The following is a 27,258-nucleotide window of genomic DNA, read 5'->3' on the forward strand; positions in this document are numbered from 1 at the left end:
TTATCTTATGCAGTTTGATACTCAATCCAATTCTGTCTGCTCCGACTTAAACAGCTGTGAAATCATGCCTCCTCCTCTGAACTTACACAGGTTTTTGTTTGTTTGTTTGTTTGTTTACTTAGAGGTGGACTCTATTTAACCTTCATATTTAACCTGTGGAAATTTCTGTTCATTGTTTTTTGTTTTGTTCAATTGATTCCTCTAGTTAGATGATTATAACTTTCATGTCCTCTTCATTAAAAATGTTAAGAGCTGGAGAAGAGATGACTCAGTGGTAATGAGCACTTCCAGAGGACAGAAGACCCCAGTTTGGGTCCCAGAAACCTCACCAGAAACCTCAACCAAATGGCAACTGCCTGCAATTCCAGCTCCAGGGATCCAAAGCCTCTGGCCTCCTTGGGAACCTGCTCTCAGATACACATACATGCACATATGTACACACACATAATTACAAATGTAAAATAACATTAAGTGGGGCAGACAGCGAAGGAGCCTCAAGGCACAGCACTCAACACCTTTTCCACATCTAGCACCGAGACAGTACACATTATTGATAACTATATTATGGGCGATGCTATTTCACAACTTACAGGGTGCTTTCACACACATTAGCTCCTTGATACAGGATCCAATATGGCCAGTGGCAGTGTATGTCAATATTACCTATGTGGTAGTATATACGAGCAGTAAAATTCTTTGCTAAAATCAAGATTCATCATATCTAATAATGTTCTGTGAAATAAGTTTTTTTATCGAGCAGCAAATATCGTAACATATATTTTCTTTTTGTTTATGGGACTATGGTGAACATAAAAAATCCTATTATATGTGCATATACATATACATAAAGGATCTATCTATGTCCTTATTAGAGCAGTAGTCATAAGACAGTAAATCAGTTTGTCGTTAAACTCTTTTGAGAAGTCAAAGGGGATGACAGATTCTTCCCCAAAGAATTTTCATTGTGACCCAAATGTGAAAACATAAATGAAAATTTTTAGATGCTTTTATTTTCAGAAGGGAGTCTCTGTGTGAGAGAACCTGTTTCCCCTCAGAGCAGGTGTAGCTGGCTCTGGGGTTTAATTTGTTGAACACTTTTTTTACCTTGGGTAGGAGCGGGGAATCAAGAATCCATTGCTTTCCTTCCCTGCGTTTCCTTTTTTGTTCAGTTACCCTCCTAGGTACTGAGTGTGTTCCCTACGTCCCAGATTTCTCGGGAGACTTGGGAGACAAGTGACAGCAAGTCACTAAAAGAGCTGGAGGAACACACGGAGAAGTACTTGCCGCCTAGACCGGTGACAGAACCGATCCGCTTCCAAACTCAGTGCTGCGCAGGCGCAGCGACCAGAAAGGTCCCTGGCCGGCCTCTCCGGTACGCGGCTGCGCGCTGAGTCGCAGCGCTGCCGGAAGCGATGTGCTGAGCTCGCGCCACGTCTCTCCAGGGGGCTCCTCCCAGCTCCCTGCTGTCTCTGTCTTCCAGCCGCGGATGAGCGGACCAGGCCCAGAGCATCATGGGCAACAAAGGTCCGCGCGCTTCATCCTTCCAGATGCTGCTGCTGCTGCTTCTGCTCCTGCTCCGGGCCGAGCGACTGTGGGGCGCCGAGCTCACCTTCGAGCTGCCGGACAATGCCAAACAGTGCTTCCACGAAGAGGTGGAGCAGGGCGTGAAGTTCTCTCTGGATTACCAGGTGCGGTCCTAGCCGCGTCTCACTCGGCCACTGGCGCGCCGCCATCCGGAGAGGTCAAGATTAGCCACCAGAGGCTGCTGCGGGTGGGGGATGGGGATCGGGATGGGGAAAAACCTAGACCAACGTTGACTTCTCCCTAAAAAGAAAAGAACCCACCCGAAGTGGGCCAGGGTGGTTGGGGAGTTAGGCAGGCTACAGGTGCGCGCCTAGGGTGGGGAGGCCTGTCCCACCCATAGACGGGAATGACCTCCCCATGAACCTTCCACTCTATGAACGCCAGTATTAATTAGCTGGGCACAGGCTGACAGTCTGTCTCAACTGTCTCTTGGGCTGCTTATTTTGCAGGTGCTGAAGCCAGCAGCAACAGTTGGAGTTGGGGTGAGCTAGCAGGAGTTTAAGGTTTTTTGGTTTTTTTTTTTTTTTTTTTTTTTTGAAAGGAAGGTTCAGGGCAGACTTTGAGCCCTGGTAGTGTTCATCAAGAAATTCATCTCTCCTTTTCCCCGTGTCGTGGCTACCTGGCTTTCCTCTTTTCTTACCATATGGCTCTGCGAAGTCCCCTAGGGTTAGTGAGCAGGTCTGGGGTGGAGGGATGAGTGAACAAGACTTCTAGAAATGAGGTGACACAGACAGTCCAAATGGTACACACTTCTGCGGTGGGAGCTCTGAAGGACACTTCTGCTTGAACACAACAACAACCTCACCAGGAGTCACTGGTGAGGCCTCTCTCACATCTGTGAACAACATGCAGACTGTGTGTAGGTGCCTGCCTCAGCACAGGCAGCCTAGGAACAAGAATAGCGTTCTTAATGATGTGGCCAGGGAGGCTCCAGAAGCCACTGGGGGTAGGCATTCCCCATCAACGGGGAAGTCTATCATCATCAAGGAGACAGGCCTCTGCCATGTCTGGGAGGGGGTTTCTAGGTTAGATTGAAGTGGGACGAGCCACTCTTAAGTGTGGGTACCACCATTCCTTGGGTTGGGGTCCCAGGCTCAATAAAAAGGAGAAAGCCAGCTGAACATCAGTATTCATCTCTTCTGCATCCAGATTCTGGATGCCTGTGACCAGCTGTCTCGTGCTCATGACCCAGTGCCTTCTCCCCGTGCCATGATGAGCTGTACCCTCAAATTTATTTGTGAGCCAGAATAAACCCTTCTCTCCTTGAATCACTTTTGTCAAGTGTTTTGTCATGGTGACAAGGATAATATTGAGCACAGTGGCCACTGCCTCTTATTTAACTGCTCAAGCTTGGCAAAATGGGAAGTGCCATGGCATTTGTGTTAGAACATGGTGAAGGTTAAAGGATAGAATACTTAGTACGATCACTGTTGCGGTCAGCATTTTGAAGCCTTGGTTGCCCCGCAGTAACAGCATGCTTTCTCTGGTTGCCAGGTTATCACGGGAGGCCACTACGATGTGGACTGCTATGTGGAGGACCCCGTGGGAAATGTCATCTACAGGGAGACCAAGAAGCAGTACGACAGCTTCACGTACAGGACGGAGGTCAAGGGCGTTTATCGTTTTTGCTTCAGTAACGAGTTTTCCACCTTCTCTCACAAGACCGTCTACTTTGACTTTCAAGTGGGTGATGAGCCCCCCATTCTCCCAGACATGGGGAACAGGGTCACAGCTCTCACCCAGGTGAGTGGGCACAACAGCGATGAAACTAATGGAACCCTCCTGCTCTCAGCATGTTCCTGCTTTCCTGTCCTTGTCTTAGCTGATGAGCAAGAATCACCATCTAGCCGTAAAGGACTCCATTCCCCTTCTGGTCTCCTGTTTTTAGCCAGAGCCCTCTCATATGTGATGCTTTTCCTCTCCGCCATGCCAACAGTCTTTCTCTGACTCAGCACCTCTTTCAAAATGATGTCATGTACCTGTTTGCTGTGTGATATACTCAGATCATGAAGACCCAAGTCCTGCTTCAGGAGTGTGTTGGTGAGGGTAACACAACCTGCCATGACATCCACATGTCAGTACACTGGGGTCTCTTCTCAGAATGGTCAGGAAAAGGCTGGATGGCCACTTGGGAATCCAGGCTCTTTCTTTTCTTTTTCTCCCTTCCTTCCTTCCTTCCTTCCTTCCTTCCTTCCTTCCTTCCTTCCTTCCTTCCTTCCTTCCTTCTTTCCTTCCTTCCTTCCTTTTTTCTGAACTTAGGACCTTGTTCATACTAAGTACATGCTCTACTACAGAGCTATGTCCTGAACCCAAGGCTCTTTCTCACCATCCTTCTCCCATCCCTCCAGCTTCAGAATTCTATGCATCTTGATAGGAGAAATGAGAAAGACACAGCTGTCCCTTCAAAGGCTTGGCCTATAGTCACACACATTACTTCCACTCATGTCCCTTTGGTGAGCACTTGTATAGCAAGTTAGGAAGAGAGGATGGCTACCAAGGGTAGTCTCTGAACAACAAATCCACTGTGGAGGAGAAATCATGGCATTTTTGGAGGATGGGTAGTTTCTATTGACCCCCCCCCCGCCCCTGGCTATCAATATTATTGACTAATCCCAGCCTCCATCCTAAGCTCTCCCTCTTTTATTTAAGCTTCTCTTTCCTCCTACACGTGGGCTGGGCTTTCCAAGAGCCAGGACTCTGGTATCTATTTATCTTTATATTCTTTGTACCTCAGTGTAAGAGGCATTGCACCGGAGGAGCTCACCAAATGTTCATCTTATGACTTATCAGCATGGCCCCGGGAACCTGTAAGACAGGAATAACCATCTATGCTGTACTTACTTATTTCAGGACCAAAGCCAGAATGTCTCAATTCTCTAAGGAGGCAGACCTTTTCCCTGTTTGCTCTCTGAGGAGACCATATATTCTTTTTCTCTGTGGCTCATGTCCAGTCTTTTACCATTTCTGGACAGTTAGAGGATAAAGATGCATCGCCCAGTACAGTAACTACTGTGTAGACTTGGCTGTTTAGATGAAAGTTAGAAGATCCATTCGAAGGTACAGATTGTTCTCTTGGTCACTGATGAAACCGTGGAAGTTTATGGACTCCTTGTACCAGTGAGAGAAAGTGAGAGAGAAAAGGTTAATGAGTTAGAGCAACAGAGAAAGACCTTTCCCAGAGCCTTGGTTCCAATGTGATACTGGTGCAAGGAGGAGGGCAGGTGGAATTTGTGAAGTTCCTCTTTCACCAGCCCGTTTTTCAGTATCACATGGGTCCCCTTTTAGCCAGTTCCTGTTTCCCTTCATTCCCAGAAGCAAGCTAGGTCATTATCTAACTGAAATTCTGTGGTAACAAGACTTTTGTGGTAGCGCAAAAGGGAGACCCCAGTGGATGGGGATATAGCATGCATTTATAGCTTAAGGGAGTGCTCTCGAGTACTTTGGGGAGGGCATATGCCATGTGTCCTAATCATAGGCTATGATTGGGATATGTCCCCCCACCTCTGCCATCAGGGGTTCATGTGCTGGAGGCTTGGTCTCCATTTAGCAGTATGGAAAGGTGGTATATTGTGCTGAAGCATCAGGCTAGGGCAAAGGGCCGGAGGAATTCCTAGTCGGTGGATCCAGTGGCCACCAGGTTACTGAAATGAACTTGGAGAATGGGTTTCTAACTTAGAGAACCAAATGGGCCATTCCCTCCTTGGTACTTAAAAACAAAATGCCTGTGAATTTATTTAAATGAAGGCATGTGCGTGTTTGCACACATTTACATGTATACATACATACACGCACACTCACAGCCTATGACTGTGAACACACACTACACGTGTGTGTCTTTTATCCACTTTTCCTTCTAACAATGCCCTTTACTACTAAGTTCTCTGGCTTTAGCATCCTAAACTTCCCCTAAGTCCACTCCTGTCCAGCACAGGGGTCTTCTTAGTGGAGGTCTTCATCTTTTGCCAGCGCTCTGTCAACTGTAGGGCTCTCTGGAAGTGGAAAGCGAGGAGCAGCAAGTCCATGTCGACTGCTATGGTCTCCGTGAACTAAAGGGCTTCTTCTGGTGGCTGACAGTGGAGATATCTTTTGCCATCATTTTCTTTTTTGGTTGTGAATAATTTATTATTGGTGTTTTTTTTTTTTTTCTGTGATGGCATTTTTGAGTTTATTCTTCCTATCTTTTTTGCTTGTGTAAACTAGCATACTCCATTCCTCTTTATCTCTTTGTTTTCTTTTTTCTTTTTTTTAACTGACTGTCATAGAAATACTCTTCAACCCTTTTTTACTTCATTCTGAGACTACGTTATAGTTTATCACACTATATAGCATACGGCAGAGCTCCAGGGACTTGGATCTGACCTGGGTGGTGAGGGAATGAAGAAAAGACAAACACATAGACACAGCGAAAGAAAAGTTGGGATTGGGTGGTCTGGGCTCTCTGGAGAAGCTTCAGAACCCTGGAAGTTCAGTGTGTTTGCTGTGTACAGTTGAACAGGAAGGTGGGGTTGTTGCACACAGCTATGCAAGGAGGTTTGGTTATTAGTCAGATGAACAAAGAGGTGTGGTTGTTACATACAGTTGAACAAGGAGGCAGGCTTAGTTAATCTTGAGAGGAGCAGTCTCTGTAAGGCACAAACTTTAGGCTATAAAGAGCTGGGGGAGAAAGTTACAACAGAGATGTTCTGTGTAGACTATCAACATTTGCACTGGAGCATGAGGGAAGGCTTAGCCGTTTCTCTGCACTTAGCCCATTTTCTCATAGGTCTAAGGCAGTGGTTCTCAACCTTCCTGTGCGGGGCCCTTTAATACAGTTCTCATGTGTGGTGACCCCCAACCATAAAATTATTTTCATTTCTACTTTATAGCTGTAATTCTGTCACTGTTAAGAATCATAATGTAAATATCTGATATTTCCAAATATCAGACAATCCCTGTTAAATGGTCATTTGGCAAACAAGAGTCGTGACCCACAGGTTGAGACTACTGGCCTAAGGCTTCGGAGTCCTTGACATGGCTGTGCCCACAGCAATGGAGCACACTCACTCAGGACTTCATTCACTCAGGGCCCTTTTCTACTAACCCGTTAACCTTAATCAATTCTATTTTGCATTTCTTTTTTAAAAGATTCATTGTTTTATGTGTATGAGTGTTTTGCCTATGTGGATAGCTGTATATATAGTGCCCAAGGAGGTCAGAAGAGCATCACAGCCCCTGGAACTGGAGTTACAGTTGTGAACTGCCATGTGGTTGCTGAGAATCAAACCATGATCCTATGCAAGAGGAACGAGCAGCCCATGCCTTTAACATAGGTTTCTCCATTTATCCAGCCCTCCTGTTGCTTTTTTTGTTTGTTTGTTTGTAAGCCAGTGGGTTTAGTTAGTTAAGATTACTTCTAATCATCATAAAAGGTTATTTATTCAAACTGGATTACTTCCCAATCACTGTTCCTCTCCCAGCAACAGTTAACATCTATAGATTCTCAGTAAGAGGCTGGGTCTTGTGACTCCCTCCTCCATGACAGAATGTTGACAGGCCCAGTCTTGTGCAGGTGATCACAGCTTCTGGAGTGAGGACTCACGCTGTTCAGCAGGCCTGATGCACTAGTTGTCCATTGCTGCAGACATGGTGGATGAATGCTACATGCATCTTTCCCCTCACAACTCTGGGTGATGAGAGTCTGGGCAGACTTAGTATAGTTCCCTGCTCATAATCTCTCAGAGGTACGATGGAATTGTCAAGCAGGCTGTGAGCTAGAAGAGGAAGCATCTGCATTCTTGTAGGCAGGTTGATGACCATATTCCCTTCTCTATGGTCATACAGCTAAGGACCCTGTTTCATTGCCAACCTTTATGCTGTCAGCCCTTTGAAACGTTTTGCTGATTTTTGTAGAGGTTACCTTCTTCCAGCCAGAGTGAGTCTCTGCTGTAAGGGCTTGTGTGAGTAGATCAGGCCGCAGGATCATCTTTCTTCCTGTCTTAAGGTCAGCTGTTCCAAGTGACAGCAACCACAGGAGCGGTAGCTCCCAGTGTCTTAAATTCCTGGGGAGGGAGCAAGGACTGGTGGTGGTGTTCCAGACATTTGCAGAGATGTGCTTACGATATGGACTATTTTAGGAGGCATGTGAAATTGGGAAGTTGTGTGTTATTTGTGAGCATGTGTGTGTATGTACATAGCTGTGTGTTCATAGGTGTTTGTGTTTACACATGAAGCATCAGTCATACAGTAGACTAAGCAGTGGATTCAAAGTCCTACATAATTGTGTCTAGTTCGCACTGCTTGTTAATTAGCCTGTGTGTCTCAGGCAGTTCATGTAGCCTCTTTGAGCTCAATTTCCTCATCAGTTAGGATAACTAAGCTCTGATCTGGCTTGTCTGAGGGTGGTGATGGTGTCTGTCAGGACATTGTAAGGAATAAATAAGAGACACAGGATAGGGCTTGCACACATAGGCTGATTCTGTCATTAAACATGTATGATTGGGTGTAACCGTCTCTGTGCTCCCCGCAGGTAGAATTATGAAGCCTCATGAAGTGCTTACCACAGACCCCTTGGATCCATCAGTAGAATATGGCTGGGTTCCACACTGCCTGACTTAGGGTTAGCAACTGACTACTTTTCTCTTCCTGCCTAGATGGAGTCTGCCTGTGTAACTATTCACGAGGCCCTGAAGACTGTGATTGACTCCCAGACACATTATCGCCTGCGAGAGGCCCAGGACCGAGCCCGAGCTGAAGACCTTAATAGTCGAGTGTCTTACTGGTCTGTAGGTGAGACCATTGCCCTATTTGTGGTCAGCTTCAGCCAGGTGCTACTGCTGAAAAGCTTCTTTACAGAGAAACGACCCATTAACAGAACGGTCCACTCCTAACTGTGCAGTCCATGCCACAGCCCCTCAGACCCTGGGGTCTCAGGTTTCTGCAGGGGTGGGAACATGACACAGGGTGAAAGGAGAGCTGCAGGGAGAACAGAAGCCACACTTTGCCGTGTGTGTACACATCTGATCCTTGCACTCCAGCAACTGAAGCTCACAGAGCTCAATAATCTGATTGTATTGTGTGTGTAACATTAACCAAAAATGTTTATGGGTCAGCCTAGGGATTGGCCACTATGGTGCAATGATCCAGTATCCAGTCTGTGGGAGAACACAAGTACGTAGGCTTCCAGGGCACCTTAGGGTTCTGCCACTGCTCCATGATACCCGGGTCATTAGGTTGTTGTATTGGAGGAGGAGAAAGGAACTCTGAGTTTGTGTCCTCTTCCATCTGGAGAAAGAAACTGAGTTCTGACCTTCCTGTCATGGGTCTCTCTGTACCTGAGCAAAGCAGGTCTAGCCTGGAAGAAGTAGGGTCAGCCATTCAACCAGGACTCAAAGGGAGAATGCGTGCCCTTGGTGATCTGTGTCTCTTGGAGGCAGAACTATGCTAATAAAAACCAAAATTTGAGCACTCTAGAGGGCTGTGCCTTTATTTCTTTGCTTCAGAGGAACTTCTAGCTTAATGAGGATCATGGTTGTGTATGTAAACTGTGTGAAAGAGGAAGTGGATGGCTGTATAACAGTATGGCGAAGAGATGCGGAGAGGAGCCAGCGAACCATGCCCCTCCCAAGGGGATGGCAACAGGAAGACCCCTTCTCATTTCTGTCACTCACCTGGCTGTGCAAAGGCTGTGTGTAAATGGTTTCCACTGTTAAAACAACCAAGCCGTCTACATGATCTGCCTCCTCATTTCCTGTTAATCAGATGTCATTTTTCTGTTTAGGGTGGCATCACACTTCCTCTAATGCTTCTCTGTTAGGAATTAATGCATACTATGGAGTCTGTGGGTCTGGAAAGAAGATGGGCTGTCCGTCTAAAAGAAAGCTACAAAGGAATCTGGAAATCCAAGCTGATAATAACACATTCTGGGAAAGTGGGCAGCACAGTCCTTTGAGAAAACAGGTTGGAAACCTTATTATTTAGCTTGATGGAGAAGAAGATTTGTTTTCTGTGTGGTTTTGTCTCTTATTTTGAATTTAAGTGTTATGTATCTCTAAAAGATTGTTTTATAAACTCCAGGGGAGAGTGAGAAACAGTCAACTTTAATATATCTGCTACCCAGATTAATAAAATGCCTGGGCTAATGCTTTTTTGTTTTGGTTTTTGTTTGTTTTTTGAGATAGTTACTGCTATGTAGCCCAGGTTAGTTTCCAGCTCTCAATCCTGAGTGCTGTGTTAAGTGGTGTGCACTACCACATCTAGCTGTAACCTGCACTTCTTAGATGCTCCCTAGCTGTGACCCTCGCCAGTCCCAGCTTCTGTGGGAACCACCAACTTGAACATTTTGTTCTTCAGTCACTGAGGAGGCCCAGGAGTCCATGCCATTGCTGGAATACAGCTTCTCATGTGATTCTTCTTTGAGAGAGGGATGGGGAGGAAGGGAAGAAGGAAGGGAGAGAGGAAGAGGGAGAGAGGTTCTCCTAACTTTTAGAAAAAAAAAATAGAATTGCTATTACACCCTTTATTAATATTACCTCATTTGACTGTCAAGAACACAGACTAAGGGAGACACTGTCCCATTCATTCAGTTTTGGAAATAATGTTTGCAATGCAACTTATAGTTTGTTTATTGTTTGACAAATATTTTTGATCAATTATACACTAGTAACAAGTTTAGTAATTACCCAGTCTTGAAGACATAGTTTTTAACCTGTTGAATTTTACAGTTCTTCAGCCAATGAAGCAAAATTTTAAATGAAATAGCTTTAAGCAGATTAGTAGGATACTGCAAATAATAATTTCAAACACAGAAGACATGTGGTGTAGAAGAGATGAATGGGAACATGAATATAGGGAGGAAAGGGAAAGCTGGAAAATCTAAGCATGCACTAGATGGAGGATCTGAAGTCACTGATGCATCCAAATAGTCATAAATGTTGACAAGTTAATGCTTAAGCTCTGTCTTTCAGAGCCCTGTGTTCATTATGAAAAGGTTTAGATAGGAATTTTAGAATGTGTGAGACTTTATGGTTTCTCCAGTCTTCTTTGGGTATTCAAGAAAAAGAATAGAAAGCACTTCTTTGCTTCAAGCCTGGCCTCCCTGGGAAATACTCCTATTTCACATGTTGGAAGAGGTGTTCAATGTTGCGTTTGAAATAACTGAAATACTCAGTTATTTTGGCCCCCAGCTCTACCATGCATCATGGAGAAGGTGATGAGCTGCTTGCTTTGAGCTGTCCTTATTGGCGAGGTGAGAGTATTCTAACTGGACAGGGAGTTGGGCCATAAACATCACTGTTGAGCAGAATTCACTCTCTTCCAGCAAAAATGTATTTGAGTTGAAGCCTGGATGCTGCTGACAGGTGGATCTTAAAGGCACATCTGTTCTTCAGCTTACCCAGGAGACTGAGAATCCCTATGGGAAGAGGAAAAGACTTCTAAACTTCCTTTGAGGGTTAACAATCTCAAGGGGAAGAGAGGCTTTTAAAAACCGAGGGCTGGGTACATAGAAGGTATAAAGTTGGCACATTGTGTCTGAGTCCTGCAGAGGAGGGAGAAGAAATAGAAGGGGAAGAGAGGGAAATGGAATAAAGAAAAGGGAAAGAGATCCAATGAAATGAGAGAGATCCAATGAAATATGGTATGTTTCATAGCGTATGTTTCCAAAACAAGTAGAGTTTCTGCAGGGATATTTCTAAAGTATTTATGAATTTGGATAGTTTGGGACTGTCCCCAGTACTGAGAATTGGCCTGAGGCAGTAATTCTGGCTGCTCTAGGTCACAGCCCTGTACCAGTCATACTACTGCAGTGCATATTTGAGGCTCATGTGTCATTCCTGTCAGACCCCCTCCATGGGACCACACTGAGTAGACATTTGTTAAAGTACATTTGTCTAAACGGAATAAAATTATGAGCCTCCTACCAGGTATCAGATTAATATATTCTAAAGGTTTTATTCCTGAATCAGTGGGGCATCTGGTCTCAATGGTTCGAAAGAGAATTCAAGGGGACAGACATTAATACAAAGCTATGAAGTAGCTCAAAGACACTGAGACAGGCTTGCCAGTAACCCAGGAGGATGTACTATATAGAGAAAACAGTTGCAAAAATAGCTCAAGGTCAAGGTTGGAATTAGATGGTCGGGGGGGTATATAGAAATATAGAGGTTTTATTTTTGTTGTTTGCTTTAAACATACTCTTCCTTTCTCAGAAATCTAAAGTGGCTGTTGACTTTTACTCTCAGCATCCAGGGAGTGGCACTAGTGTCTGAAATCAAGCAGACCAGCTGTTCCATTTTTCTCTAATTCCAAAAAGAGTCATCCTCTGGTCTTTCCAGGCCTGGGCTGCGAAGAACTTACTGCCATCTACTCTTGGGATTTCACCTTAATTTTATACTGCTTTCTGCCCTTAATTTCACTCTGCTCAATAAATAATAAATCTTGCTCAATTAGAATGGGAAGAAATGGAGGATGGAAGAAGTAAGGAAAATCAGTTGTTGCAGATTCTGGTTGCTACAGAGGAAGTATTTTTGCCTGGCTTCCATCAATTTTTGCAATTCCTAGTTGGGATTGGCAGTTCAATAGCTTTTCTTTGCTCATCACTGGAGTTCCAGTGGTCATGGGCTATACTACTTTGGGGGATGGTTCATTTTATCTCAATACAAGTAAGGCCTTCAAAATAAAATAAAATGACTGCTTATTTGGGGTTACCAAATAACCCTCCACCTTACCCCACCCCCTGACCATCCCCTTCTTTTTCTCTACGAAGATCCCATGTGTTTGGGGGTTTGAGTAAGACTTCTAAGCTATAGAAATACAGGGATGAGTTTGTAAATGGTTTACAGCATTGTTCTTACTTCTCTGACATTCAGAGACAGTGAGGCAGCTTCTGTCGAGGCTCTCTAGTGCATGCCAATCAAAGTATGCTGCTTTCTTTTGTATTTGTTTCAACAGCAGCTTTAAAAAGTCATGTTTCTTAGGATTTCTAGGTGTTTCAATAAGTAAAGTGTTTGCTGCCAAGCCTGAGAAACTGTTCAACCTCTGGGACCCATATGATAGAGGGAGAGAACTGACTCTCATAGGTTGTTGTCTGACCTCCACATGAGTGTCATGGCATGTTTATGCCCTTTCCAGGATTCCCATATACGCCCATGCACGCATACACATGTGTGTACATGCTTTTACAAACAAACTAAATACATAAATGATTTTAAAAGTCATCTTTCTTGGCATTTGTTTCCATAGCAAAGAGGAATAGTTAGAAATGAGATAGATGGCTGCTTTGTGTAATACAAGAGGATAACTCAAGTGACAACACATGCTGGCAAGGATGTGGAGAAAGGGGAACACTCCTTCATTGCTGGTGGGAGTGCAAATCTGTACGACCTACTTTGGAAATCAATCTGGCACTTTTGCAGAAAACTGGGAATAGCCATGTCTCAAGACCCAGCTATACCGCTCCTGGGTGTATTCCCAAAAGATGCTCCACCATACAACAAAGACATTTGCTCAACCATGTTTATAGCAGCTTTGTTTATAATAGCCAGAAACTGGAAACAGCTTCGATGTCTATCAACTGAAGAATGGATAAAGGAACTGTGGTACATTTATACAGTGAAACACTTCTCAGCCATTAAAAAAAATGAGGAAATCATGAAATTTGCAGGCAAATGTATGAAACTAGAAAAGTTCATCTTGAGTGAGGTAACAGACCCAGTACATGGTATGTACTCACTTAGAAGCTGATTTTAGTCATATAAGTACAGGATAGACATACTCAATACACAAACCCCAAGAAGTTAAGTCTGATGGTCATCTTAGGCTTCATGTTGGCCACTATTTAGGGGAGTGGGACATATATCTGACATGGACTATGTTTCCTGTTTTTTGATCACTTCCCTACCAGGCCACAGGGGAGGAAGATGAATTCAGTCCCCATGTGAATAGATGAGCTGGAGTGTCTGGGTAGGGGAACTCTGCTTTTCTGAGGAATAGGGGATAGGGGATGTGGGAGGGAGGGTGGAACTGGGAGGAGAAGAGGGAGGAGCCTATGACTGAGATGTAAATTGAATTAATTAATAAAAAAGGAAAAAGTCATGACCCTCTCCAGGATCATTATGCAACCCGATTACAGCCTAGTTTATTATATACCTTGCCTTTAAGAAGAGAAGAGCTAACTACATTTCAGTTAAAAAAAAGTCACCTCAATTTATGAAGACATATTTCTGGTAATTAAGATACTAACTTAAAATGAATCCCTTGCCCTGCCTCCAGACAAGATGTTCCCTGCCGTGTTCTTTTTCTTTTAATTTTATTTTTCTTTTTAGTTACATTTTGTTAATTCTGTGTCCCAGCTGTATCCCGCTCCCTCATTCCCTCCCCAACCCCACACTCCCTCCCTGGTCTCCTCCCTGCCCCTTTCCAAGTCCACTGATAGGGGAGGACCTCTTCCCCTTTCATTTGACCCTGTTTTATTAGGTATCTTCAGGGCTGGCTGTAGAGTCCTCCTCTGTGGCCTAACAGGACTGCTCCTCCCCTGGGGGCGGGGGGAGTCAAGGAGCCTGACCTTGAGATCCTGTTAGAAATAGTCCTTGTTCCCCTCACTTTGGAAAACTATTTGGTTACTGAGCTACCACGGGCCACATCCGAGCAGAAGTTCTAGGTTATATCCATAGATGGTCCTTGGTTGAGTGTCAGTCTCAGAAAAGACCCTGTGCCCGGATATATTTAGAGCTCCTATCCTTTCCATGTCATACTAACTCCCCTTTTTTCATATGATTCCCTGCACTCTGCCGAGGGTTTGGTTATGAGTCTTAGTGTCTGCTTTGAAACACTGCTAGATAGAGTCTTTCAAATGCCTTTTGCGGTAGATTCCTGTCATACCTTAAATACACATCTCATTTGTCTTTCTAAATGAGGATTGATCATCTTCGCCTGTGTCCACTTTCTTGATTATCTTCTTTAGGTGTGTAGATTTCATTATGTTTATCATATCTTGTAGGTCTATATAACCCTGCCATGTTCTTGTGATTTGCTGAAGGAACATAGTGGTGGGACCAAGTGACAGGGATTGGAACCCTGATCCCAAATAAATCTTTCCTTCTTTAAATCAATTCTTGGAGAGCTTTTTGTCACAGCCATGAAAAAGTGCTTAGCACAGATGCACTTCTAGTGATAGGGAACTCAGAGCCTGAACCAACCATCTTTGGTAATCAGGCAAGGCTTCTAGTGGAGGGATTAGAGGAACAACCCAGCCACAAAACCTTGGACCTACAATTTGTCCTGCCTGCAAGATGTGCTGGGGTAAAGGTGGCTCAGAACTTATGGGAGCGGCCAACCAATGGCTGGTCCAACTTGCGTCCCAGCCACAACAGGAAGCCCATGCCTGACACTGTCTAGAGGGCCAGGAACCAGAAGCTGAATAACCCAGAGATCTAGGATAGAACCAAACACAACTGGAAAAAAAAAGTCAATGAGATGATTCCTAATGATATGCTACTATAATTATAGACTGGAGCCTAGCATAGCTGTCATCAAAGAGGTTTCATCTAGCATCTGATAGGAGCACATACACACTCACAGGCAAACTTTAGACAGAGCTCAGGGAACCCCATGGAAAAGAGGGATGAAGAATTATAGGAGTTGGCGGAGTCAGGGACACCACAAGAAAATGACTCACAGAATCAACTAGCTGGGACTGATAGGGGCTCATAGAGACTGCTGTGACAGTTAGGGAGCCTGTATGGGTCTGACCTAGGTCTTCTGCATATATGTGGTGGTTGTGTAGCTGGATGTTCTGTGGGACCCCTAACAATGGTAGTGAGGACTGACTGACTCTTTTGCCTGCTTTGGGGATTCCTTTCTTCCTACTAGACTGTGTCATCCAGCCTTGATAGGAGGGTATATGCTTAGGCTTATTGCAACTTGTGCCACATTGATATCCCTGAGAGATCTGCTCTTTTCTGAAGGAAAATGGAGGAGGAATGGATCTGGGGAAGAGGGGAGATGGATGGGTGAGGGAGGCCTGCAGTAGGGGTGTAATATATGAGAAAAGGATAAATAAAGAAATATACAACCCTTCCATAGGAATGTTGAAACTATGTGGATGAAAAGCCTTTTTAGAAAATATCAACCAAGCGAAAAAGAGAAGACATGACCATGACATCTGGCAAACAGAACTCAAAGCAAATTATCACAATAGGCTGGGGTATTACACACTGCTTCATAGGGGCTCATGAGAGGAAGGACAGGTCAATGGATTCAACTGAGAAACAGTACAACAGCACAAAGAGTCACGGAGGCGGGGAGAGGGGCCACAGTGACTCATGCATGAAAACAGATTACCGCCAGAGCTGCAGAAATTATGAGTCATCGTGTGTACGTGCAGGGGGCCAGGTAACAGTTTCTTCGCTCAAATGAAGCAGATGAGCTGGAAACAGGGATGGAGAGACATTGGGGCACATTTGAGGTTTATTTTACCATACTTTACCCCACTCTACGATATTTTAAATTTTCTTTTGGGCCAGCAAGATGGCTCAGCAGTCAAAGTCAAAGTGCTTGATGCCTAGGAGGATGACCTGAATTTGGCCATGGAACAGATTCTCACAAACTGTTCACTTATCTTCACACACGCATCCTGGACACATGTGCCAGCTACCACCCCACACTAAATAAATAAGTAAATGACAACCATATGTTTTTCTGTTCACGACAACTCAAAATTAGTATTCCTACCAATAGTCAAATAGTGTATTGTAATAAAAAAAATTCTAAATAACATGGCCAGTATTGGGGAGGTAGGAATGGCAATATCCTGAAAAGTCAAACCTTCAGCCCAATTTTCACTTGCCACACTCTCCGCTTCCTGTGAGGGTCAAGGTTGCCTGCTCTCGTCCAGAGACATTGCCATTTCTTACAGACTATGGCCTCCTAGAACACAATGGGGCGAGGCTCTAAAAGGCAGTCTCATTTCATTTCTGTTGTTGTAGCAGGGGCCTGTATGGTATGGTATGTGCTATAGAGTCAAGTAATTTATTCTCTGATTCAGTGCTAGAGAGTACTTGTTGCTCTTGAAGAGACCCAGGTTCAATTCCCAGTACCCACATGGTGGCTCACTACCATCTGTAACTCCAGTTCCAAGGGGATCCTATGCCCTCTTCTGACTTCCATGGGAACTAGGCATGCACATGCTACACAGACATACATGCAGGCAAAACACTCATACACATAAAATAAAATGGAAAAATCTTTTTGTTGTATTGTGTTGTGTTATTTATTTGAAAAAGGAGCCTTTGAATCCCAGGAGTGATTCAAAAGAGGCAGGCTTCCTGGTAGAAATTATAGTCAGTTTGAAGACACCTAAGGAGAAACCTGTCTTCCGGTCACAGGAAGGACATCAAGGAATCCCTAGGGACTTTCCAGAAGTGGCCAGGGGAGGGGCAGAGAGATTTGTACCAACAAGGCCCTCTATCCATCGTGTAGATAACTACTGTTCCCACAGTAAACAGAACAAGCTTTTAAAAAGCAGAGAAGCCAATTCTTGGTTTCCATTGGCACTTTGCACTTCAGGAAACAGTGACACAGACAGAGTGAAGTTACTGGTCTTTAGGGAATGAGAAAGAAATGATCAACCCAAAATGAGAAGTGAGTCATCTATTGAGGAAAACTGTGGAAACTCAATTCTTGGACATATATTGGGAAAAAAGCCTAGAGTATTGTGTAAGAGAAACACAACCTAGTACAAACCTAAGATTATTTCGTTTGTTTTTATTAGTGTCTGACTATGTCCCTGGTTGTCCTTGAACTCGTTAAGTAGATCAGACTGGCTTTGAAATTGCCATGCTCCTCCTGCTTCTTCCTCCTGAGTGCTGGGATTACAGGCATGCACTACCAGGCCAGATCCATATATCAAAAACCTTGTAGTTTACATGTGAAAGCTGCATGTAGGCAGCCTAAAATTTGAAGAAATTCAGGGAATATAACACACAAAAACCATTCTTGAATGAACTTCCCCAGAAAAAAACTCTGTTGAGTCAGAGTAAGCCATTATATGAAATGTGGATAGATCCTGAATATATATATATATATATATATATATATACACATATGTGTATATATATGTATATCAGTTATGTGTTATGAAATTAGAAGTGATACTATCTGGGGGTGGAAGGGAGGGCTCATGCATATCAGGGAAGAATGTATAGGAATGAATATGATCTAAGTATATGACATAATTAAATGAAAATGTCTGTGTGAAAAAACATCACTGTGTCAATGATTATAAACCAATAAGAAAAGGGCAGCTGGTGAGCATGCATTTTATCTACTAATGTCCATGGACAACAATGAAAAAAAACATACTAAGACTAAATTTTATAAATCTTAATAATTTAAGCATAGCAAAATAGAAAGTTGAGGAAAGACAGGGGTAAGTATAAATATTAATCTTAATTTTATAGAGGGTTTAGAGTAATACTGTTGTGGAAAATTTTGGTTATCAATATTTGCTGTTCTATATAATTATTATGGCAGTTAATATTTATTCCACTATCAATCAATAAAAGACAGATACCTGACACATTTTTTAATAAACCTTAATCCACGTGGGGCTGGGCAGATATTAACTACTTTGTTATCTCGCAGTCCTACATGCCATGCCATTTGCTCTAATCATTCCTGCCTGAGTTAGTTCCCATCCAAAATTCCATAACACTTGCACATGGTTCCCATTCGGGCTGCTTTTCTCAAGCTACACAGATCCTCAGAGCAGGCTCCTCCCAGCCTCCTCCTCCTCTCTCCTGTGGACTCTCTTTCTCTCCTGTGATCCTCTTGTCCTCCAAGCCCTTGAGCCTTAGTTCCACCTACCTCACGTCTGCCCTGGCCAGGTGTGTAGGCAACTTTATTTAGCCAATCAGGTATAATTTTGGAGGCAAGGTTACACAGCAACATTTGGGATACGTGATAGTCTGCTCGTAGAAGACAGCAAACAGACCTCAGGGAGCAAAATAATTAACCAAATACAAAAGGGCCACACGATGCTGTAGCAATTTTAATTTTAATGACTAATTAAATAACTGATTTTAATAACTAGGGAAAATCAGGATCAGTTCCTGTTCTACTCCAATGCTAGTTCTACTGCTTCGTTTTCAGTGTCTACTCATAATGGCTTTCTGAGGCAGAATCTAAGCATTCCCTTTTTGTAAATGAGAAACACAGCATACAACCCAGGGCCATGGGGCTAGTAAATGTAAGGTGAGGAAAACTATTTATTTATCTTTTTAGTGACTAAGTTGCTAAGATTAGCTGCAGCCACTCCTGATGCCATCTGATGAAGGATGTCTTGGTCAAGGACAAGGATGGTCACTGGAATTGGGGCAGTCAGCCCTGCCCTTTCTAAGTCTTGTGCCACAGAGATGGCCACATTTAAGCCTTGGATAGAAAAGTTTTGTCTTCTGACTATGATCATAGTAGGCAGATGTTAAAACACGTAAAAGATAGGGCCCCATGGCTGGGTCAATAGTAGGTAGAGTGTTTGCAAACACTTCATGCACAAGCATCAAGAGCTGAGTTTGGAAACCTAGAACCCATATAAAACCCAGGGTCTGTGCACTTATGTCCCTAGAGCTGGTCAGCTAGCCTAGCCAACTTGGTGAGCTCTGGGCCAATAAGAGTCATTGTCTCAAAAATAGATGGATGGTGACCGAGAAACGACAGCCAGTGTTGTCTTGTGGCCTCCACATGTGCACGTGCATCTGCATACACAACAGACCCACTAACCTACTTCCTTCCAGTTTTGGAGACTGGAAGCCTGAGGCCTTTGTCTGTGGCTTGCAGATGACTCTCCATTCCCTATGTCCCTACACAGTCTCTTGAAATGTATTTTTGACACAAATATAGCTCAGCTCATGAGCAGTGGTCCTGAGGAGATGTCATCCAACTCTTTCAATCTACGTTGCTTTAAAAATTAATTATATTCTAATCAGCATCACCATTTAATCAGGTTTGGGTATTTCACAGCATGGGTTAATTGTCATGGCTCCTTATCTCCTTTATGAAATATTGACCTGTACAAATATGCCTAGAGGATGGAGACGTTTGATAATGACCCAGTTTTGACCATCACTTGGGAGCTGTCTGAGAGCTATGTGGTGATGAGCAAGTCACATAGCCTCTTCTTTATGAGCCTCAGTTTCTTCACTTGTAAGTAGATATGATATTAAGGGACATGAATAAGGATGTTCATTGTAGCGCAGTGCATGGGATGAAACATCGGGTACAATTCAAATGCCCATCAGGAGGGAGCTGGATAAACAAACTTTAAATGACTTACATGTGGGAACGCTTTATTGTGGTTGGAAATGAATGGAATGCTCCCCACGCAGCTGTATGAAATGATACCGAAAGCATATTGAAGAGTGAAAAACATTGCAAAGTGTTCCAGTGTGATACCCCTCATTTCTCACTAAAAGCATGCATAAAACTGTATTCTTATGAGGAAGACATATTTGCGTGTATACATAAATACACTATAAATACATATTAAAGTTATGGAAACAAAGACTGTGCATAATGGTATCAAATGAAAAGTTATCACTGGGATGAAGGATAAGAAATGGGAGTAGGAAGAGCTACAAAGGACACTTCCACTTCAAAGTGGAATGTAACTTTCTTCTTTTAAAGAACTGAGATATATATGACAAAAATATTACCACATGTCAATTCTAGGTGGCAGGTGTGTGGGTGTTTGTTATGTTTCCTTTTGTATTACTTTGTATGGAAAATCTCAAAAGCAAAGTAAACAAAATGGTGGAACTACTACTTGCCTTGTCTCTTAGAAATAAAATATCTGTGGAAGCTTTTAGAAAAGTAAAAACTCCTGTATAAATGTTAGTTCTATGGCTAAACTGTTCCATTACTGTTGATTCCATTCATGTTTATTGCAAAAGTCCATGTTGTCTGGTAGTTCGCAAGTTGGAGTGGTGTTTGCTGTAATCATGATGAGAGCGGCAGTGGATGACTGATGGTGACAATAGGGATGGGAGTATTCATGCTAAGTTGAGCAGCAGAGGCACACACCTTTAATCCCAGCACTCAGGAGGCAAAGGCAGGCAGATCTCTGAGTTTGAGGCCAGTGTGGTCTGCAGAGAGAGTTCCAGGACATCCAGGTCGACACAGAGGAACTCTGACTTGAAAATCAATCAGTCAATCTATCCAACAAAAGGAAGTATTTATAATAGTGCTGGCAATGGTGGTCGTAGTGATGATGATGGTGTCTTGTGTGACGGTGATGGAGGTGGTCATACGGATGATTGTTGTAGTGTTGCTGGTAGATAGTGACAGTAATGGTGGTGATGGTAGTATAGATACATGATGGTGGTTATGGAGCACTGATGATGATGATGTCTTTGGTGATGGAGGAGGAGATGGTGTTGATGATGCTGGTGGCAAAAATAGTGGTGGTTATGGCGACACTGGTGATAGTGATGGAGGTAGTGGTGGGGGGGAAGGTGATATGTGTAGTGAGTAGAATTAGACTTCCGATCTACCTCTGTGCCATACCATGCACCATAGAATTTAATAGTTTGGGGGCTTACTAGAATATTTAGCTCTAGTAAGACTACACTTTTCAAAGGTGGAATGACTTTGAATGACTGAACACTCCTCAAAGCTCTGCATTTCGGGTTATAATTAGTTTTTTCTATAAATACTTGGTGATTTTTTTTTCTTAGTATTTTCTTAGAACTGCAACAATGTGAGAGATGACCACAAGAGGACAGCAGAGAAACACCAATAAAGCCCATCTGTGTCTCCAGACTGATGGGCACACACCACGTTCTCCACTTGGGCTCTGTCCAGGGAGAAGCATGTCCCTCAAGGGACTCATAATGCCATCCCAGGACTATTTGAGGTGTCACAGAGTGCCATAGAATTTAAGAGCTGTTTAGAGCCATCTGTTCAATGCCTTCAGCCTTAGGGAGGACATCGTGTGTGTGACTTAATGGGAAACCTTGAGCCAGAACCACCCAGATGGGTCCCTTATAAATATACAGGCCACAAAAAACAACCATAAGAATGTTTTTTTTTTAGAATTTTTAAAAATAATTTTCTGATGACCTTGGGAATAATGTATGTTGCAGGGGAAAAAAAAGATCTCTTCATGAAGCAAATAGTCAATGTGTGTTAACTTTAGTATTTCTTAAATACAAAGTCTTTTTTCTTTGAAGTTCTCTCTTTAAATGCCATCACTTGTTCTAATTCATCTCAGTTATTATGTCACTTGTAAGTGATAACACTTATTCATTCATTTATTTTCAATATGCTAAACTGCTGTATAGAATGATATCAGCAAGAAAAACAAACCATCTATTCACACACATATTTATTCATTGAGTACTTCATATAGGCAACTATTTATTGTGTGTATAGGATGATAAAGGTACGGGTTCAAGGCAGGACATGAGGATCAGAAAAGGCTTTTTAGAAGAGGTAGCCCCCGTGATGAGACTTGAAGTAGGGAGTCATGTGATAAAAATCAGTGGGAACAAGGCACAGAACTTTTCCAGTGATGTTAGGAATGGAAAGCAAGAACTTTCACGGGCTAGACCACTGGAGAAGTACAATGGAACCAGCTTTATGATGGACAGTAAAAATGTAGAAGAGGCAAGGCAAGCCAAAGAGTCTTGGCATAATGCTAACAGGGAGATTGGGCTCCATCCTTTGGAATGTTTTCAGTAGGTCAGCATGGCCAGGTATAGATTTTCACAGCACTGACACTGCTGCTGTGGAGGCGATGAGGGGAAATACTGTATAGAGAATTGTTCAGGACCTACCAAGCTGAGGAGGTGGAGAACAGTAAAAAAAAAAAAATACTGGAATTCATATATTCCTTGTCCTGTACCATACAACAACAGTTCATCCCCAAACAGCAGATATTTTCCTCTCACCGAGATGGGTAACTCAATAGAACACATAGTCTCTATGTATGGTTCTCATACAAAAGTGATTTTGCCTTTCAGGGGACATTCAGTAATATCTGGAGATGTTTTGGGCTGCCACACACACAACCAGGGTGTAAGGGAGGGGTCAGTGTTGTACATCCAGAACAGTGTTGTACAGCCCAGAACAAAGATGCATGTGATCAGAAGATCTGCAGTATCTAGTTCAAAAAGAGTGTGCAAAAATAAAACAAAATACAAAGGAAGAAAGACCAAGGAGAAAACACTTAACACTTACTGAAGAGCCGGTGAGAATCACAACCCAACCCAACCCAACATTAAAGATGTGTGTGTGTGTGTGTGTGTGTGTGTGTGTATGTGTGTAGGTAAACATTGCAATTTTGAAGCAGGGATACAAGGTTTAAAAATAACATAAGAAGAACTAATGCTAAACATGCCTGGTGAGTAGACAATGGGAAAAGGGCTGTTAGAAGACAGCTAGAAAGCAGAACATTGAGTCTCAAAGCAAAACCTAGTTCTATGTTATATACAAGAAACATATACAGAAAGTTGGAAATAGGAGTAGCAAAGGTGCCCACATAAACAAAAAGAAGGACAGGACAGGGCAGGTAGCTCCGCTGGTAAATTGTTTGTCTTGCAAACACAAGGAGGTGATTTTGACTCATGGCACCACTGTAAAAACCTGTTTGTGGTGGTATGTGCTTGCAATCCCAAAGGTGAAGACCTGGAGATGGACAGCAGCCCTGCAGCTCACTGTCCAGCCAGTTTAGCCTATTCAGTGAGCTTCAGGTCACACGGAAAGAAAAACAAGGTGAAGCATTCCTAAGGAGCAACATACCTGAGGTTGCCTCTGACTTCTGGCTTCCATAGCACCCCCTCCCCCAATACAGACACATGAATGCACATAAACAAATACCTGCATATACAAACAGACACACTAAAAAAAAAACAGAGAGAAAAATGTGTAATTGATTTTCTAATGCCTGACTTAAGCATTTTGGCCTTTGATGCCTGTGGAGTTGTACAGACAGCCCTGTTAGGGATAGGCAATAGTCCTGGTCAGTTTATCATCTGAAAAATGTCCACAAAGTCTTAAAGGAAGAGCAGAGAGTCCTGAATGTTTACCTGGGCCTCAGCATCATTCAAACACTGGCCTGCATATATACTTTTCCAAGAGCCCAGCAAAGAGGGTGAGGGAGATCAAGGGAGATCAGAGTCAATGACCTGTGTCCAGAAGTGTGTCACAAGGGCTTGCTTTTTAGGCAGAAATGTTGTGGATGCTTAAGACATTGACTGCTGTGCCACAACCCTAACATACTGATTTTTATTTATTTGTTGACATGAGCCCCAAAGGAAAGGAAAATATAAATAATGATTTTTTTTTGAGACAGGGTTTCTATGTGTAGCCTTGGCTATCCTGTACTCACTTTGTAGGCCAAGCTGGCCTCAAACTCACAGAGATCCACCTGCGTCTGTCTCTCCGAGTACTGGGATTATAGGCGTGTGACACTGCACCTGGCTAAATGGTGATTTTAAACATACAAAATTATCTTTACTTCTAGTTAAGGTGATTCTTAGTGTAGTTAACCAAAACCCTATCAGAATTAATAAAAATACAATAAGCTGATTGGTGTATATATACACACACTCACATGTATACAAACACACATGTATCACACATATGCACACAAACAGTACTTTTCTATAATCAGAGAAATTTAACATAAAGAATACCTAATGCTTTTGACAGCAATATCACAAATATTTTTACCACTGGAGGAAAAATGATACATTTAAACATATTTTTTAATGTGCTAAAAATTTATGGAACAAATGACTTGATTGAAAGTCAAAAAGAAAGTTATAAAACACTAGCCATATCTTTTCCCATTTGGGAATAAGCACACACACACACACACACACACACACACACAGATACAGAGCAAAGCAGAATGACAGAGACAGAGAGAGACAGAGACAGAGACAAAAAGACACAGAGACAGAAAGACATAGAGAGAAACACACACACACAGAAAGACAGTGAGAAACTGAGACAGAGAGAAGGAAAGAGACAGAGACAGAGAGACAGAGTTTTATTCTGAATGACAGATCAGGTGTGACTTGCAGATTTTGTTTTGGTTCATTCCTCATTTGTATTTTCCACTTTAAAATAAATACATATTATTGCCTAATAAAACAAAATCTAAGGAAGAAAATAACACACACTCTTTACTGAAATGTCCTCAGTTTTGTCTGCCCTCATATTCACACATGGCCACTCACCTTGAACAATGACTCCACCTTCCTCTGGAACTCCTGTCAGGGAAATAATGAGCTATACTGACAGGCTTGAGTCTACGGTTATAAAGCCAGAACATTTACTAATCTATCACCTTGCTTATACAATGGATTGTAGATGAACTCTCTTCATTTCTTCTATATAGACTGAAAAAAAATGTGTTATCACAGGAAAAAGGATTTTCCATGAATAATTGGGATGTATTCTCAGGCATTTAAAGATGAACAGAGACTCATGGCGCCAATGATTACACAACAGAAATGTGTGAAGCTCTTGATTTGCCTGATGCAAAACTCTCAGTGTTATTGCCACCAATTTCTAGAAAATGAAAGTTATGATTTGACTGTTCTCTGAGGCCAGCAGGGAAAAATGGTCAGGGAGGACTCTGGATGCTTCATTCCTTTTTTGACAGTGACTTCAGCTTGAAGAGATCTCAGAGGAAGTTTTAGAAAAAGGACAAAAGCCTCAGTGCAGTACCATGTAGGTTTTTTTCTAAGCCCTGACTGGAGTCCCCAGGCATGGAGCTTATAAGGAGCAGGCTGTGAGATTGTCTGTGAGAGCTGTGTGAAGAAAGAGCCTTTTGGACCCTATATTTTGTCCATCTGGGTTCAGACTCCCAATATGAACACCTCAAGGGGGAAAAAGCCAACAGTAAAAAAGCTCAAAGAGAGGTGCCCAAGGGAAAAGGGCTTTCTGTGGGAAACCGCAGGGCTACTTGATCTTTCCATCACGTGCAAAATGGAATCACAGTAAAGATTTCATAACTCTTAGCTCCGAATAAAACAAGGCTACTCCCCGAGAAAGGCTGAGCTCTACACTGAATGTATTTACTGTCCAGTTCCCCCATCACATCCATTTTGGTTCAACTCTACTTTTTTGGGGAGGGAGTAGTGATGCAGGAGAGAGGCAACATCATATTACCCTTGGAGCTAAATAGCTGTCATTGATGAGTTAGTTCTTCTTCCTGTGGTGGGTCAGGATGGGGATCAGTGGGCTATCAGGTGACTTGCTTACCTTTACCAATCCATGTTTTGGGGTTTGCACGCTCACATCGTACTAGAAACACAGGAAGCCAATCGCTTAAAGTTTTTGTAGATGCCTCATTATCAAGGACTTCAGAAAATGAGCTAGGACATCCCATCATTTACGTGACATTTCACAGTGCATGAGGTCCGGAAGTCAGATTTGATGTATGAGAAGCCACCTTTACTGAGCTGTTGAGCAGTTACTGTATAACAAACACATATCACCAAACTGATGAAGAGGACCCACAGAATGACTTCAGAGCCTGAAAGTGGTAGGAGTGGTGAGGATAGGCCATCCAATCAGGGTGACTTGTAGTGAAAGAACTTTGTGACATGTTAGGGGATAGCCTGACTGATGAGACAGGATTTTGTGCAGAAAATGCTACACCACTCACCTAAGTGAATGACACAGCCAGAAAGATGCTCAGACTCCCAGAAAACCAGTCAGCCACCAAAGGCAGAACTTTAGTTCCAAGATGGCTGGGGTTTAAAAACTGATAAATGCCACAACCAGTTATCTATATTTCCTTGGCTACACTGAGTATCTACTCTAGGACTGGCAAACCTTCTATGATGCTAGACTTGCAGGCAGCAAAAGGAGGCTCGTGGGTTTTCACTTCTTTGTGCAGGACTCAGAGCTTGGGGTGGAAATGCCAGCAGGTGGGAGCCATTGACAAACCAGATCAGAGGAGCCAGCCTCCCCCCTCCCCTGTGTGGCAGGCCCTCCTCCCTCTCTCCCAGCCCTTTCTGAACTGTTTCCATCTGTGGCTTCCCGAATAGCATATGCTGCCCACAGTTGCAGTTAGCTTTTAATGGATTAAGTGACAATGTTCAAAAGAATTTTAAATGAGAGGTTTAATTTTAGACGTCTGTGCTTCAGTAAACATCATTATTACAAGTTGAATGTCAGAGACATCAGGGAAGTCACAGTTGTCTCATCCAGCTTCTTTTCACTAGCAGAAGGAAGTGGCCTTTGTGGGACATTCTGATGAGCTGTTTTCTTGTTTCCTGCATGGCTTGGGCAGCCTTTCCACCCAGGACTGACCCAGAACCATGTGATATTTTTCTGCAATGATGGAACAATTGATCAGGATTTTATTAAAAGGAAGAGGAAATGGAGTAGGTTTTAGAGTGATTAAAGAGTTTCCCAACCACAAGAATTTTCCACCTGTGCTATTAGTCTGAGTTTTCTAAAGAAGCAGAAATAACAAAACTAGTAAAAAGGTGTTATTAGACCTGCTCGCAGGGTTAGTCCAGGTAGTCCACCAATGGCTGTTTCACAACAGAAGGGCTGAGAATCCAGTAGCTATTCAGTCATGAGGCTGAATGTCTCAGAAGTCCTGATCTAATGCTGGCATCCAAGAGAATTCCTGGAGAGCCTCTGGTCTTTGGTCTATAGTGGGATACCAGCTGCAGAAAC

General features: G+C 43.0%; 1 protein-coding gene across 1 annotated transcript; it reads left to right on the forward strand.

Moving 5' to 3' along the window:
* The first annotated feature begins 1,374 nt into the window (after positions 1-1,374).
* Positions 1,375-9,032, forward strand: Tmed3 (transmembrane p24 trafficking protein 3). The gene is made up of 3 exons (XM_021638713.2): positions 1,375-1,688; positions 3,079-3,327; positions 8,214-9,032. Exons 1-3 carry the CDS (start codon positions 1,512-1,514, stop codon positions 8,448-8,450), a joined length of 663 nt encoding a protein of 220 aa, XP_021494388.1. The 5' UTR covers positions 1,375-1,511; the 3' UTR covers positions 8,451-9,032.
* Positions 9,033-27,258: the final 18,226 nt, after the last annotated feature.

The sequence above is a fragment of the Meriones unguiculatus genome, chromosome 6, assembly GCF_030254825.1.
Source record: "Meriones unguiculatus strain TT.TT164.6M chromosome 6, Bangor_MerUng_6.1, whole genome shotgun sequence".
Taxonomy (NCBI): Eukaryota; Metazoa; Chordata; class Mammalia; order Rodentia; family Muridae; genus Meriones; species Meriones unguiculatus.